Source organism: Dreissena polymorpha, chromosome 2 (genome assembly GCF_020536995.1).
Source record: "Dreissena polymorpha isolate Duluth1 chromosome 2, UMN_Dpol_1.0, whole genome shotgun sequence".
Taxonomy (NCBI): domain Eukaryota; kingdom Metazoa; phylum Mollusca; class Bivalvia; order Myida; family Dreissenidae; genus Dreissena; species Dreissena polymorpha.
In genome coordinates, this window is record NC_068356.1 from 30,982,433 (window position 1) to 30,999,272 (window position 16,840).

A 16,840-nucleotide genomic window follows, 5' to 3' on the forward strand; every position below is an offset into this window, starting at 1 on the left:
TACCTTAGAGATACGTCCTACTTTTATATTCAGGCCCCTTGGCTTCAAACATTTTAAGTTCTATCTTAATCTTAATCTTTGATTCATATTGAATAAAACATTAAAAAGATTAATGTTTAAATAATACAAGATCCTTATTGGTCAATGATTGAAGTTGATAATATGTTGTAGATGTTGAGATCGAAATCTTTTGTGGTCTAAGGATCTATATCATTGCTTCCTCAGATTGCACCCATTGGTAGAGTAGATTCTGATTTAGAAATGCTTTCATACATATTGAAGAATGTCACATATGAAACTATTTTGATGCTTGCTTACAGTTACATACAATAATAATTAGGTATGTATTTACTTCACTGGTTTTAAAGGCATACACTACCAGTGAGTGTGCTCTTAGCAGTGCTACCTATAGTAATATATTCTAAAAAAGTCGTTTTTACATTTCATTTTTTATACCAATTCCACATGCCAAGATCCTACAACTTTCTTCTGGTTTTGCATGTTGTAGTATCGAGGGTGATGATGTTGACGCCAACTCCTTCCTGCTGCTGGACCATCAGACCAAGGAGCTTGGCAACTACCGGGATGCTGTACACAAGATGGGCGCAGATATTCTCACGCTGCGAAGACAGGTTGATTAAGTCTCACCTTGGAAAAACTGGGCTTAATGCATGTGTGTTAAGTGTTGTCCCAGATTAGCCTGTGTAGTGCTGCTATGAAGAGACTTTTTTTAAACAAAAAAATGACAAAAAAAGCAGAAAGTGTGGTCCCTGATTAGCCTTTTCGGACTGCACAGGCTAATGTGGGAAGATGCTTTACACACATGCATTAAGATGTCTTTAGAGAGATTCGCACCCTCACCCAACAGCTGAGGATTATTTCAAAAAATTGTTTCAGTGTATATTTGTCTATAGATCTACTCTTGTTTTTCCATTTTAGTTAACTTAAAATGGTTTTACATGTGTTAATGAATATGCTCTGTAACCTTTTTGGTTCGTTCAATTGAACTGTTCTTTCAATATGTGAGTGTTTTTTTTCCTTGCTATTATATTGTTATTTGAAATTTCTTTGAACAATTTAATAGAAGACTTAAACCAACTTTTTTAAAGACAGTTAAATTGAGACCAATTGAACCAACTTATGAATAATTTTGATGGACAAAAATTACAAAAGCATAATTATATTTAAAATAATTATATCATATAAATATGGGAAATAATTATAATAACAAAGGTACAGGGTGCTAGTAAAGAGGGGCAGGGTGGAAATCTGGACAAGACTCTTGACCTTTCATGATTTCCTAATAAACTGCTTGATCCAAGTAAGTCCATTTTAAACATGTGTGATTGAATTATTATAGCACAGTCTTTTTATTTTGTTATAAAATATTTACAAAAAAATAAATATTAAATTTCAAAAGACTTTCGCTCAATTGGTGTAGACCATTGCACAGGGGCTGGAGGGGGAAGCAAAAAGAAGCAGGGTGCAGCAGACTGCTATATTCTCTCAAGATCATTTCCTAATAAATTGCAGCATCCTAAGATATTTCTCTAATAAATGTGTGAATACTTTGTTACAGATACAAGAGTTGGAGAACGTGAACAGTTCTCTGCGACGTGACCTGGCCAACTATAACGATGCCAGTCGTCTCATGATTGACAGTTCGGAGCTGGATGGGCTGACCAAACCTGAAGTCCTCTCCAGATATGGTATGAATGGGCCTCTTTATACTTGGTTGGAACAATTTCAGCAAGTAGCAATGAGGCGTATTAACAATTAAAAAAAAAGTATGATACTGTAATGTATTAAAGTTGATGTTGAATAGGAGAAAAGTAAAAGAGCAGCATCATTTAGAAAAAAAAGGGGATTCTGACAAAGAGCTTATTTGTTTCTGGATGTACATGTACAGCCTAAAACTTCCAGTACATGCTTTGCATAAACTTTCATTTATTTATTTTTTAAGATTACAAATATTAAACAATAATGCAAAAGTAAACACCTGTATTTGATAAACATTTTTAAATAACGATTTTTTTTCGATTTCATTTTTTTTTAAGTTACTATGTCTCTTAAATTCCAAAATAATTGATATACAGATAGTACAAACATGCTTTAAGAACATTTCTTATGTTCACATATAAAACGTCATAAAACAATTCTGTCACAACAATTAAATTTGAATGAATTGGTTCAAACTAGGTAAAACATAATGTTTGTCCTTTTAATTGATATGAATCAATCTAATGACGTCTATGGAGCAAAAAAAGCTATTTTTAAGTATCAGTTGATTAATGATAACTAATTAACGAAAGTGATAAATGTTAGAAAAGCCACATCAGTTCTAAATGATAATATATAATTTGTGTAGTGTGACAAATACTTTTCTGAATATGCATATAGTGTGATGTGGGTGTAAATTATTTCTTTTCGATGTTTGCAAACTTATAAGGCATGTCATTAGCAAATAAATTGACATCTGACATAGATAAATGATAATAAGATGTGAAAGTGAAACTTTATATTTGGCTCTGAATAATTGCAGTACTTATATTATTAATTATATTACAAATAGTTGTGACACAAATCACAGCTCACTGACATGTGTACATTATAAATCATTTTTATTTTAAGTTAATAATTTATGCTTCTTAAATTTAGTTGACAGTTATGTTTGCCTAGGGCTAATATGAAACATTATTGCAATGAAACTTCCCTCCCACAACATTCAAGAAAAATATATTGCCTGCCAAAATAATGTGCATAAGACTTTATTTACGTTTGTTTTCACTGTTTCAATGGAGACATTTTATCATATATTTAAAATTACATATTTTTATGATGTATTACTGTACTTTTTTTATTTTGCCACTTAACATTGTTTATACAAGAGTTAACATATAAAATAAACTTTCTTTGTTCCATTTTATCCTACTAAATTTTCAACTTACTACAATTATTGATCAATGCAATTTCAAAAAGGATTCTTGTGTTGTCCATTAATTTTAAATATCATTGTATAAGGAAAAGCTTTGCTGAAAAATGCAAAATGCTAAGAACGTAACTATTCTTCATAAATTGAAATAGAACACTTTAAATTGATTTGTTGAGTTTATTCCAGCTACTTTATGATTGGATCACCTTATATAAATATTACATCCACATTTCTCAGGTGATTAAAGTATATTGCAACTTCAAATATTTCATCACCTTCAAATAGGGCATTTCATCCATTTTGATCCACATCGTACTAGTCATTTGCTCTTTAACATTGCTGAGACACCAATGATGGAATATAAGTCATGTAATGTTCCCAAGCTTTAGTTATTAATAATTACCTAAGTCAACTATTTCAGCTGCTATAAAACAGACCTTGTCCTCACAGACCATGGATCTGAAAGCATACAAGGACAAACTACAGAAGGCACAGAATGAGCTTATTAAGGTAGAATATTGCATATAAGCAACGCAAATATGGATTCTGACTAGCTAAGCTTAGAGAACTAACAGCAAAAACAAATAGTTCTCCTCAGTGCACAAATTATACAAAAGGATAAAAACAAAAAATTGGATGGATTTGCCAATGTACAACCTGTTAAAACATACCGGACTTGGACAGTATTCAATGGTAATCCTTATCAAAGATAAAGGTGATTCTTTCAATGTAAAAGGTAGTGGGAATCTATTGCAGCTAAAAAATGAAACAGGTCAAAACATAACATATGTATATCTTATTTCTCATTAAATTATCAGTATATTACCTAAAAGGATACTTTAATTGATTAAAGTGGCATAATTTAACGTACCGTATTTAATTTAAGAAAACCATATTTACTATGGATAATTTCAGACAGTTTTTATACTTTTGTATATTTTCAAAATATTTTCAAAATTCAGAAAAATGACCAAGAGAAGAACTTCCTTAAGACTCAGCAAACATTGAAGAGCCAGCAGACACTGATAAACCAGCTGCAGGAGCGCCTCAAGAAGTTGAAGAAGTTGGAGGAGGCTTGCAAGAAGCAGGAGAATGTCATACAGCAGATGGAGAAAGTGCTCGAGAAACACCACCGAGACAGGTCTAAATACCAGAAAGGTAGGGGGACCAGGTATTGTGTTATCAGAAAGGTACGGGGAAACAGGTGTTGTGTTATCAGAAAGGTACGGGGAAACAAGTGTTGTGTTATCAGAAAGGTACAGGGAAACAGGTGTTGTGTTATCAGAAAGGTACGAGGAAACAGGTGTTGTGTTATCAGAAAGGTACGGGGAAACAGGTGTTGTGTTATCAGAAAGGTACAGGGAAACAGGTGTTGTGTTATCAGAAAGGTACAGGGAAACAGGTGTTGTGTTATCAGAAAGGTACGAGGAAACAGGTGTTGTGTTATCAGAAAGGTACAGGGAAACAGGTGTTGTGTTATCAGCGAGGTACGGGGAAACAGGTGTTGTGTTATCAGCGAGGTACGGGGAAACAGGTGTTGTGGTATCAGAAAGGTACATGGAAACAGGTGTTGTGTTATCAGAAAGACAGGGAAACAGGTGTTGTGTTATCAGAAAGATACAGGGAAACAGGTGTTGTGTTATGAGAAAGGTTCAGGGAAACAGGTGTTGTGTTATCAGAAAGGTACAGGGAAACAGATGTTGTGTTATCAGAAAGGTACAGGGAAACAGGTGTTGTGTTATCAGAAAGGTACAGGAGAACAGGTGATGTGTTATCAGAAAAGTACGGTTAAACAGGTGTTGTGTTTATAGAAAGTATGGGAAGCACCTCTTTTGTAACAAACAAGGTATGGAAAGTGTGTGTATAAAAAAAGCTTTACTTGCACAGATATCAATTTTAATTTTACACAGAAACTTGCATAATTCAGTTATTCTAGAAATGTCTGTTTAATCTGGTTGTTGAAATAATGGGATTTTATATAAATGTTTAATTCATTAAGAATTATTTCTTTTTAGCTCATCTATTTTTTGAAAAAAAATTATGAGCTATTGTCATCACCTTGGCGTCGGCGTCGGCATTGGCGTCCGGTTAAGTTTTGCGTTTAGGTCCACTTTTCTCAGAAAGTATCAATGCTATTGCATTCAAACTTGGTACACTTACTTACTATCATGAGGGGACTGGGCAGGCAAACTTAGATAACTCTGGCGTGCATTTTGACAGAATTATGTGCCCTTTTTATACTTAGAAAATTGAAAATTTTGGTTAAGTTTTGTGTTTAGGTCCATTTTATTCCTTAAGTATCAAAGCTATTGCTTTCATACTTGGACACTTACTAACTATCATAAGGGGACTGTGCAGGCAAAGTAATGTAACTCTGACTGGCATTTTGACAGAATTATGTGCCCTTTTTATACTTAGAAAATTGAAAATTTGGTTATGTTTTGTGTTTAGGTCCACTTTATTCCTACAGTATCAAAGCTATTGCTTTCATACTTGCAACACTTATTAACTATCGTAAGGGGACTGTGCAGGCAAAGTTATGTAACTCTGACTGGCATTTGGACGGAATTATGGGCCCTTTATACTTAGAAAATTGAAAGTTTGGTTATGTTTTGTGTTTTGGTCCACTTTACCCCTAAAGTATCATAGATATTGCTTTCATACTTGGAACACTCGCAAACTGTCATAAGGGTACAGTAAAAGGACAAGTTGCATAACTCTGGATGTCATTTTTACGGAATTATGGCCCTTTTTTGACTTAGTAACTTTGAATATATGGTTAAATTTTGTGTTTCGATCCACTTTACTTCTTAAGTATCAAGGCTATTGCTTTCAAACTTCAAATACTTTCATGCTATCATGAGGTTACTATACCTGGCAAGTTGAATTTTACCTTGACCTTTGAATGACCTTGACTCTCAAGGTCAAATTATTAAATTATGCTAAAATTGCCATCACTTCTTTATTTATGATTAGATTTGATTGATACCTTGACAAAACTACTCTTACCTGACATACCACAATAGACTCCACCCAAACCATCGCCCGTGCCCCCCCCTTCCCCCCCCCCCCCCCCGAATCCCCCCCCTTTTTTTTTTTTTTTTTTTTTTAAGATCATCTCACAAATGACCACCACACTCTCACACTATACCCCCCCCCCCCACCCCACCCCCTCCCCAAATTTTTTTTTTAAACGGTTAAAAAACAAAACTATTTATTTTGATTATTTTATGTTTGAAATACCGTCCAACCATCGCACCCAAGAATCCCCCCCCACCCCCCCCCTCCCCCCACCCCCCACCTGAATCTCCCCCCCTAATTTTTTTTTTTTTTTTTTTAAAGATCATCTCACAAATTACCACCACACCCTCACACTATACCCCCCACCTCACCCCCCCCCCCCCCCAATTTTTTTTTGAAACTGTTAAAAAACACAAATATTTATTTTTATTATTTTATGTTTGAAATACCCTCCAACCATCGCACCCAAGAATCCCCACCCCCCCCCCCCCCACCCCCCCCACCACCCCCCCACCCCCCGATTTTTTTTTTTCCTTTTTTTTTGCATTTTTGGAACATAATGTAATAAATGTCCACACCCCCACACAATGCACCCTTCTTCACTCCACCCCTCCCTCCTTTGTGATTGAAAATGAGAGTCCCTTCACCTTTAAAAAGAAAATAGATGAGCAGTCTGCGCCCGCAAGGCGGTGCTCTTGTTTTTATTACTGTTACGTTTGTCATTACTTGAAACTTCCACTGAAACTGTTGCTGTCATTGACAGACAAGGCCTCTCAAGATGCCAATGAGGTCTTACTGCAGGAGAACAAGAGACTCAGGGAAACCATAGATGAACTCAGGGTAGGCCAGTCTTAGTTGCATGTTATTTAACCCTTCCCCACTCAGGAACATAGTGAAAATGGCTACATGCAACCAGCATAAAACCAGAACAGCCTGCGAGTAACTCGCAGTCTGTTCAGGTTTCATGCTGTTTGCTACTCATCAGTACCTTAGGGTTTGAAATGAAGCCTTTAATATTGAATCTAGAAAGATATGTTATTTTATTTGATTGTCTAAGCGACTTCAAAAGAATCAAAATAAGTTACTTAATATCTTTCCATCACAACCATGTAGCTTAAGACCCAACTTAAGTTACCGGTATGAGTTTTATTGGTCTTGACTGTTGGCGTTACAGTTGCAACTGCGGACAGCAGGGGTAGGAAATCCAAATGATGACCTTGAGAAAATGGAACTGTACCAGGCCCTAGAGAAAGCGGAGGGGAGAATTGCAGCACTCGAGAGACAGGTATGGCACTCAATTTATTTTCTAGCTTGCTGGAATCTTTTACATTTTTATAAAAAATATAATTCTTCTTGTGTGCAGATATTGTATACCTCCTTTAAAGAATGCAAAGCAAACATTAACCAAACAAGACCCGATTGTGAACTAACTGTGCAGCTTACTTGCAATTAAAGGAAATATTTGCTTGTTTGTAGCAAAGTATTGATTTGGTTATGTGGTATTTAAAAGGGCTTAAAAACTGTTTTCATTTGTTTGGTTAAGGTCCCACTGCACATATACTCATGCTTGGATATTTTTATTTTAACATATGAGAACGTATTTCAATTAAACCTGTTCGATTGCAGCTCGCTGAGAATGCTCGTTCTTGGGGAAAGGAGCGAGCCGGTTTGAACTTGAAACTCAATGAAGCGGAACACGGATTTGGTCGGTCAGCTGGAATGGTTCTCCACGATTATCCAGTCATTGTAAGTTCTTCATTCACAGGCAAGGCTTTTGAGATGAAAAGTTAGGGGTAGTAGTTTTTCATTGGTTTTCTAACCATAAATAAACAGCAAGTATAACCCAAATAATGTAGTAAATAGAGCATGAACATTCAATGGTCTTTATTGTATCTGGGTTTAATTTAAAAAAAACAACACATGCCATGCATTATGATTCAATAAATACTTGCATATATATATATTTCATGTTAACCTGTACCATATGTTGACCAGTAGCATTTATATAAATGGTTTGTTATGCTACACATGCAATCTACATGTATTTAATTACTATTGTCAAATATAGGCTGATATATTTAGCACTTTTATTTCAGGGTGAACTCGGACATGGGAAGTCTTCCTTGAAACGCCTGTCCCCTGTGTACCGATGATAGGGGAGTTAATTTTGTGAGGGTTTAAGGGAGGCAACTGTGCATGGAATACAAGGGAGATAATACTGACCTGTGATTGTGACCACTGAATGTTGAGTCATATAACTGGATGGATGTGAACATCATTACATACATACACACTTACGCTTGTCTGGTATTAACGCACATTTAACTGCATGACAGAGAAATAATATCAAAATGTATGCTTGGTCTGTTAACTTGACTATGTGCACTGCAGCCTGGATTCCTGATATATTGTTTTAGTCCTGAAGTCTTTTACTTATATCTTACATTCAATATACTTTTCTGTTGTTTTTTTCTAATGTATTATATTATATTAACACAATATTTCAGTATTTTTCAATTAGAATTAAAGCATTGGTCACTTTAAAATTAGTCTCTCATAGAAAACACTCTGATTGCCATTATTGTCATAATTGATCTTGTTTCAATCCAAAAAGCTTTTTTTTCCTTTTTTGCACAAAACAAGCTATATAATGGTATAAGAAAATCTGACATGATAATCAATCTATCTGTGTATCTGGCAGACTGCCATGTGCGCAATAGCTCATTAAGTTCTTTTCCTATTAATTGTTTAGATATTTTTTATCATTCACAAAATTGCATGTATTCAAATTATGTATGTTTTTTTTTTAATTCATTAAATACATTGAACAAGTTTACACTGTCATGTTCACTTCTAATTAGAATGATGCACCATGCTATTGTTTTGTTGTTTTTGCTTTTGTTAACCAAACTGTGATAATGTTGTTGAACTATTTAAGAACATGAAATTAAATTAAATAATTATGTTCTTTTACTTTTTGTTGCTAAATGTTTTATTTGTATCTAGTAGTTAATCAGCCCATGTTTTGTATTGTTTAGGAATAATGGGGTTGACCACTAAATAGACTGAAAACTGAGCAATAATCATTTCATTGTGATTTGCATCGGTTTGTGCAGTATGGGCCAATTATCGAATGAAAAATTTTTTGAAATTCATTGTATGATATCAATAATTACAATACATTTCTATAATAAAGCAGCTGTTCACATCATTCTTTACATATGTTTGTAATTCAAACGAACAAAAACACAACACATTAATTTGTTTAATGCTCTCGTTGAGCTAGGCGGAAATGCGCACCGACTTAAGGATCATTATTTGTGACATTTTGTTTTGTAATTTCTCCGCATGTTTTTACCAATTGTTCAAGTCCGTTTCGATGAAAAATGTGCATTACTGTACAGGAAATGTTTTTTATGTATCATATGAACAATGTTTTATAGTGACTGATGTCACGTCTTTTGTTATAATAAACAAACATCAATAAGCAATGAGGGTTTGTTGACTTTGGCCATTCGTTACATGTATTCAATACATATTAATCTTGTGCGTTTGTAAAGATTTAAACGATATAGTTGAACACTTGTTTTGTTATGAAATGCACTTATTACGAACAACTTAAAGTGCAACATAATAAAAAATATGCTTCATGAAACAAAGACACTACTTTTGTGCAGAACATAGGATTTTATAATAGAAATTACCACAAATATGATCACGCGCAACCCGTTTCATTAAGATGTATCATCCTAGACCAAGCTGTTATTAAAAAAAATAATAATGAAAATTTGTACTTGCAAATATGTTTAGAAGCATACGAACATTGAAACATTGATCGCTCCACCTTTCAGGTTATCGAAGACTGTCAATTGGTTTAAAGTGCCATGATTGAATTACTAGTATGCTGATTATGTACGCAACCATGCGCTATTTACCTCTGAAATATAAACCCAATGTTGCTCAACCCTTTGATTGATGTGTTTTGGAATAATTGAACGTGCAAGCTTATTGTGAACGTGACCATTTCTTTGACTATGCTTCAATGCTATGCACGTGCACTAGAATCACTTATCCGCACCAAAAACTACTTATGTTAACAATCGAGAATACACTCGTCGATGGTGAAACGGATAGCACGGTTGCCTTCTAGGTACCCCTATTGTGCTGTACTCGATTTCCGACGCATGCACATAATTAAGCTGATTAATTTACTTTTCAATGTCAAATGCTCATACATACGGTGGCATAAAGGGGACATAGGCAATATTTTATTTAACAGTCTCTATGACGTGCGCACGTTATAGTTATGACGTGCGCACGTCATAACTATGGCGTGCCCACGTCATAGCCTTGACGTGCGCACGTCATAGAAATAGTCAAATAATATAACATAGGAAATATTTTATTTAACTATTTTTATGACGTGCGCACGTCATAACTATGGCGTGCGCACGTCATAACAATGACGTGCGCACGTCAAAGCTATGACGTGCGCACGTCATAGAAATAGTTAAATACAATATTTCCTATGTTCCATTTATGCCGCCGTACATACATGTAAACATGCGATTTTATTTTCTTCAACCATCAGCCAGATACAATAATCGGTGAAAGTACAACATGAAATACATTAGAAGCCTGGGCGAATGTAATAATACTGATTCAATTGGATGATTAAATACAAACCCGATTGCAGATTTACAAATCCATGGACGGCGGGGTTCCCGTGTGGCTCCTCTTGAGAAGTGTCCATGCCACCCATAATGCCATATAGGAAAGAATACGGTCTGTTTTTATCTTCTTTATGTTATGTTATACTAAATACCAATATTCAATAAACAATATTGTATTTGTTATTCTTTCGCGTCATACGAGTCCGTTCCGTCTATGCCTTTACATTACCACATAGGACATCACATAAATAATATTGTATGCAGACTTACAATTTTTAATGTCATTGTAAGTTTTCTAAATCATTTTCTATGAAGATAATAGTTGTCTTTAACTTAAAATTTAATAACTTGTGTGTTACCCTAATATTCTTTGTAATTATCTAATCATATTAAGGTACAAGGTCACATGAGCTCTTTTGTACAATAACATTCGATCTTTTCCATTGTTTCGCCGACTTTTAATTTGGAATTTTCCTCCTTCAATTAATGGTGTTCAATTAATTAAACCCACCTCCACATTTTATCCGCCATAGGGTTAATTCGTGTACATCTTGTATTTGTTTGTGTTACAAAATAGCATTTTCATCATATTTCATTGTTATAACGAATCTAAGGTGTATTTTTGTTTACCCTTTTAGTGCGAGTTTTTATATACCAGTTTATGACCAGCAATTTGTAATTATGTAAAATAAGCCGCGAAAACTCCGCGTAACATCCCGTATTGCGTGTGATCCAGCTAAGAACTGCACAGAAAAAGACATTCGCCATCCTTGGTCTCATTTTTTTTAACTCTTTACCTTTCACAAACTCAAACCACAATCAACACCGTATATCTTTTTTAAAGATATTTCTTGTTAATTTTATTCTTGATTTTTGACTGGAGCTTTTAAGATCCAATGTTTACATTTATCATTATAAAGCATTTAATGACTAACTTCAAAATATGCCAAAATCTGTGAAAAGGCCCCTTTAAAGAAAAAAAAACGTTTATCATTATATAACAATGCACAGTGATAATAATTTTCAATTCATTTCTGGGTCTAAGAAGTTTTCCAGACAACCAAAAATATATTTTAACATTTAGCTTAATAACAGCCAAACATGTTTGTCGTTAACTTAACCTCAAATTGTGAAATACAATGTACACAAAAAGCATGCATATAAATGATCTGTATCACTTTTATCTCAACAACGTAATTTGCGCAACACCGCCAAAAATTGCCGCGAACGTCACACATATCGCAGATTGTTATTGTACAATATCTTCGTAATGAAGAAAATATATATTTACATTATTATATCATGCACTTGTATTTACATACTGATTGTTGGTATCATATATTTCACTGCCGGAAGTTTCTAATTACCAATTTAATGTTGTGTTTCTGTACAGGGATGTTGCGAGACCTTAATCAGACCATGTGGGTCCCATACGGGTAATACATGACAAGGTGACGTGTTTGTATTAGATAAAAGAACAGTTGCTCAGAACCGTGTTCTAAATTTGCGAGAGCAACGTACGCTTTTATAGGATAAAAACGTTTCAAACATTTTGTTCGGACCAGTGATGCCATATGGGTTCAGTATGGACTGATACGAGGATGCTCATACAGATCACATATGAGTCCAGTATGGGAAAGCCCATACCTACATTCCCAGATAAGTTGGCATGGAACCCATATGTATTAAATATAATGGGCATTTGTAAATAAAGCACACATGTGACCCGTATTTCACCCATATTGCGAGCCCATATGGGCAGGCCCATATTAAACACTTATGTTTATTGCGGTCTTTAACTATGTCAAAGATATTTTTACATAATTACACTTTCAAAAACATGAGTTTACAAAATTGTAACCCATGTTAGCTTTTTTTGTGTGCTATATAACTGCATAGGCTCGTATTCGTCTAAATCGCTTTGCGTGAACATTTACCTTAATAACGCTCGATTGGTCATTGTCGGCTCGGGTACTACTTACATGTACCCCGGGTACTCTTAAGTATACTTACATGTACCCCGGGTACGGTAAATATACTTAATCGTACCCGGGAAATGTAATGCTAAATCGGTCGTTGTCGGCTTTTTTTTGGAATTAATTATATTTACATATATGTCAATTTTCTGTAAAATGGCATCGTTTTTATCGAAACTCATACTCAAAAAGCATGTTGATGCAGATTTTTTAAAAAGAGAAGTTTTATTTAAGATAATCGGTAGCGCGTTTTACGACATCGGATTTGGGGCGGAAATACTTGGGTACAGTCTTATATCGACCGGGTACGATAAATTATACTTAAGAGTACCCGGGGTACATATAAGTATACTTAAGAGTACCCGGGGTTCATGTAAGTAGTACCCGAGCCGACAATGACCAATCGAGCCTAAATAGCATACACTATGTTTTGTTAATTACGTACAACATTTTACAAGAAACATATTATTTATATCGTTTCTCTGTGTTATTTTTAAAGATTCATTCGTTTCAATTGACATTTAAACGATAACAATTTTTTTTGTTATCTAAGCGCAAGAAGTAAGCAACAGCCCCACCACTCGGGAAACATGTTAATTAATAGTGAAAAAAATGTCTCGAAGCAAGTAATACAAACTTAGAAATATCAAATATTACGTCTTTTTAGTTCCACTTATTAATCTTGCTCAATGTTACAGAATCTAAGTTCAGATTCTCTCAAAGCATTGAAGGAGAATAATGTTCACTGCAATTATCAACTTTAAATATTGGGCAAGACTTGATTAATTATTTTAAAAATCGCATCCGTCTTGCCGGTAATTTTGAAATGTACTCAAACCTACTTTCGAATAACGAGTTTTTTTCGCGTTTTTTGTTAATCTGTTTTATTCCTTACATAACATAATCTATTATATTACATTTAACTGATTGCTGCCAGTCTTCGCTTCGGTGACTTTAATATCTATTATGCGCAATATGAACCATATGTGTCCACTTCGAGGTTTCAGTCGTTCGCTGCCATTGACTTAAGTCACCGTTGTGGGTATTTTAGCATAGTTCGATCTTTTGTTATCGTTTAAAGTGTACATATATAACAACGCTTAAACGTTCAATTCCGAGATGGCATTATTGTTGCTTGGTATGACGGCGTTGGTTGCCGTTGCGTTCTCGGAAGCCGTTCATATCGGGAAGCCGAAAGCCGTGATGATCAGCTGCATGTCGCAGGTGCACAGCCCAACGTTCAAGGATCGGTTGCAGTTCCGGTCACGTGCCGAGGACAAGACGACAATCTGGCTGTTCGACGGCGAAGAGCTGATGATCCATTTCGACCTCTCCGGTCCGGCGGTGGTCGATATCATCGACGTGAGATACGCAAACGACGGCGACTATGACGTTATTGCCGTCGGCATGGACGGGAAGGAGTTGGGTCAATTCAAGACAACGACGTATTACGCGTGGGGCCATCTCTGGAACGAGTTCGATTCGTCCGGACCGTTGGGCGGGCCCCAGGTCCTGGGGGCGGGTCATCACAACATCTCCCTGAAGGTCTTGCACGCAGACGAGTACGGGATGGAGGTCGACTACATCCGGGTGAGTGTGCACGGGTCGCACATGGAAAACATGGAGAACGAACATTTTATGTGCGTGCATAATCCCGGGAATGAAACAGGAATCAGGCATAATCTTGGAAAATTGAATGTAAACGCACGCAGGCGACATTGACTGAACCAATTAAACGGACGGACGCATACAATTCTGTTGCTATGGATATGATATAATGTCAGTTGAAATCCGTTGATGTCTGGTCTACACGTATGTGAACTACAACGTACAATGAACACAGACTATCGTAACTGTGTTTAGCAAGTAGTAACTTGAAGTAATATTTGTTTGTATTGTATCACAAATTGCTGCATTTGTTGTTACAAAAATATATATCGCTGAAAATAAATGCTTTCCAGTTGGAATTTGGTTATATCTATAAACATGTATTTAAACATTTCTCTAACCCAATTCATAAGAAGATCACAAATGTCAAGAGCATGTAAAACAATTTTGGATTTGGTTGTGCATTTTAAAATCCAAACCTCGTGCAAGCAATAGTTTTATGATCTAGTCCAAATGTAGACTTGTTGAACATTTAAACAAAACAGTGGTATGGTAAAATAATTAACAGTTCTGTATAAGATATGTATAATTTTGTTAAAACTTCTCTAGAGTATGAAGGATATTTAGACTTAATTCCCTTACGTATGCGCATTAATTGTGAAAGATTAAGTCTCTGCACACCCGTAAAGAATCCAAACTGGAAGCTTCTCTCCGAATAACATTTCACGAAACGAACATTATTGTTTATATTGTAATGACTTTGATTTAGAACTATGCATATACGGCTGTCACACTGATATAAGACATAAGGGTGTATATTTTATATCAAAACATCCACAAGTTATTAGTTTCATGTGACTTATCAGTAATTTTAAATGTATGTAAATTTATGAAAGAAGCTTTTGTTTAACAAATACGATCCGTAATACTACTGTTTTATTTATTTCATTAACGCCAATAGAAGTTATAAGTACTTGCCATCGATTGTGTTTATTTGTATTTATATTTTTAAATTACTATTTTATATTATATACTGCTATGTTGCTATACCTACTTACGTGACAGAAAAAAATGTGTATAAATTCGTATGGCGACGATGTTCTGTTGAATTAGGCTGAGTACACAAGGCAAATTTGTATGCGTGTCCGTGTGTGTGTGGTGTCTGTCTGACTTTCTGTCTGTCTGTCTGTCTGTCTGTCTGTCTGTCTGTCTGTCTGTCTGTCTGTCTGTCTGTCTGTCTGTCTGTCTGTCTGTCTGTCTGTCTGTCTGTCTGTCTGTCCGCCCGCACGCACGCACGCCCGTCCGTCTGTCTGTTTGCACTCGCTTTTATGCAAGAATTAAATAATAAATCAAATAAAGTCATGTTAAATACTATACAATAACTCATTTAACAACGACCTTATACTTAGTGCATGCTGCAGGTAAAGTGAAGTTACACAGAATATATTATATAAGCAAATCATAACATCGTTAATTAATAAATTTACGCAGGATGGAATACTAAAGCGCGGAAATAAATATGAATGTGGGAAATAAACTAAAGTTTATATTTTGATTGATATCCGCGATTTCTCATTTTCATTTATCATGGTCTTTTCTTTTCCAATTTCTCAAACCTAGACAAACCACACCGTATTTTCTACTGATTTTAAGTGCATAATGTCTGACTTTTTACGTAAATAAAGACGAATACATTAGTCTAGTCTGCAATATGAAATGTTGCATACAAACTTTTTTTATGATATTTATTATTTTTACAAACCTTGTGCCATGCGGTAACAATACGCATTATAATCAATTTAAAATATATGGGCCGTGCTCTGTGAAAAGGCGGTTTAATGAATGTGCGTAAAGTGTCGTCCCAGATTAGCCTGTGGAGTCCGCAAAAGCTAATCAGGGACGACACTTTCCGTCTAAATTGGATTTTTGCTAAGAAGAGACTTTCTTTAAACGAAAAAAATAATCATAAAAGCGGAAAGTGTCGTCCCTGATTAGCCTGTGCGGAATGCACAGGCTAATTTGGGACGACAATTTTCGCACATGCATTAGACCTCTTTGTACATAGCACGGTCCATTTCTATTTATTTTGCACTTTGCACTTTGCACCTTCATAGCATGAATGTGTAGACCTTTTTTGTGTAAATACATGAACAAATATTTTATTACATTTCACGCACCATTAATACAGGTATTTATAAATGTGTTTGATTTGAATATCAAATTAATTATTGATTATCATGCAATTATTATAGATCATAGTCGGTGTAAAAAAATATAAAGTTCATCAATTATGTTTTTTTTTTTTTTTTTTTTTATATACAACATGCAATGATGATTGATATCTGATATGACGTTGAAGAATGCTTCAGATTCCATGTTAATTGCAGTTCGGACAGCAATCTAAAATGTACCGATTGAGTTGATATATAAACAATAAACACGAGGAGCAGCTACTGAAGAGTGATACATTCGCTTAATCATTTTGAACACTCAACAGCAGACGCACATGCCCTGTTTATAAGCATTTATTTATATACTAGTACTGATTTACTAGTTTCATGTGTCGAAGGCATCCGTATTTTTTCCCACTTCAAAGTTCAAATGACGCGACCTGTCGACATGTACGTCAA

General features: G+C 35.1%; 1 protein-coding gene across 2 annotated transcripts in view; it reads left to right on the forward strand.

The window, feature by feature from the left end:
• The window catches only part of LOC127866460 (coiled-coil domain-containing protein 33-like), a 35,769-nt gene extending 26,325 nt beyond the window's left edge, over positions 1–9,444 (forward strand). For both annotated transcript variants that reach the window (XM_052406978.1, XM_052406979.1), the window contains 8 exons: positions 509–632; positions 1,580–1,709; positions 3,354–3,442; positions 3,895–4,090; positions 6,717–6,793; positions 7,128–7,238; positions 7,580–7,699; positions 8,050–9,444. In XM_052406978.1, the coding sequence (XP_052262938.1) occupies positions 509–632; positions 1,580–1,709; positions 3,354–3,442; positions 3,895–4,090; positions 6,717–6,793; positions 7,128–7,238; positions 7,580–7,699; positions 8,050–8,106 (904 nt within the window). In that variant the 3' untranslated portion in view covers positions 8,107–9,444. The remainder of the gene's footprint in view (positions 1–508; positions 633–1,579; positions 1,710–3,353; positions 3,443–3,894; positions 4,091–6,716; positions 6,794–7,127; positions 7,239–7,579; positions 7,700–8,049) is intronic.
• Positions 9,445–16,840: the final 7,396 nt, after the last annotated feature.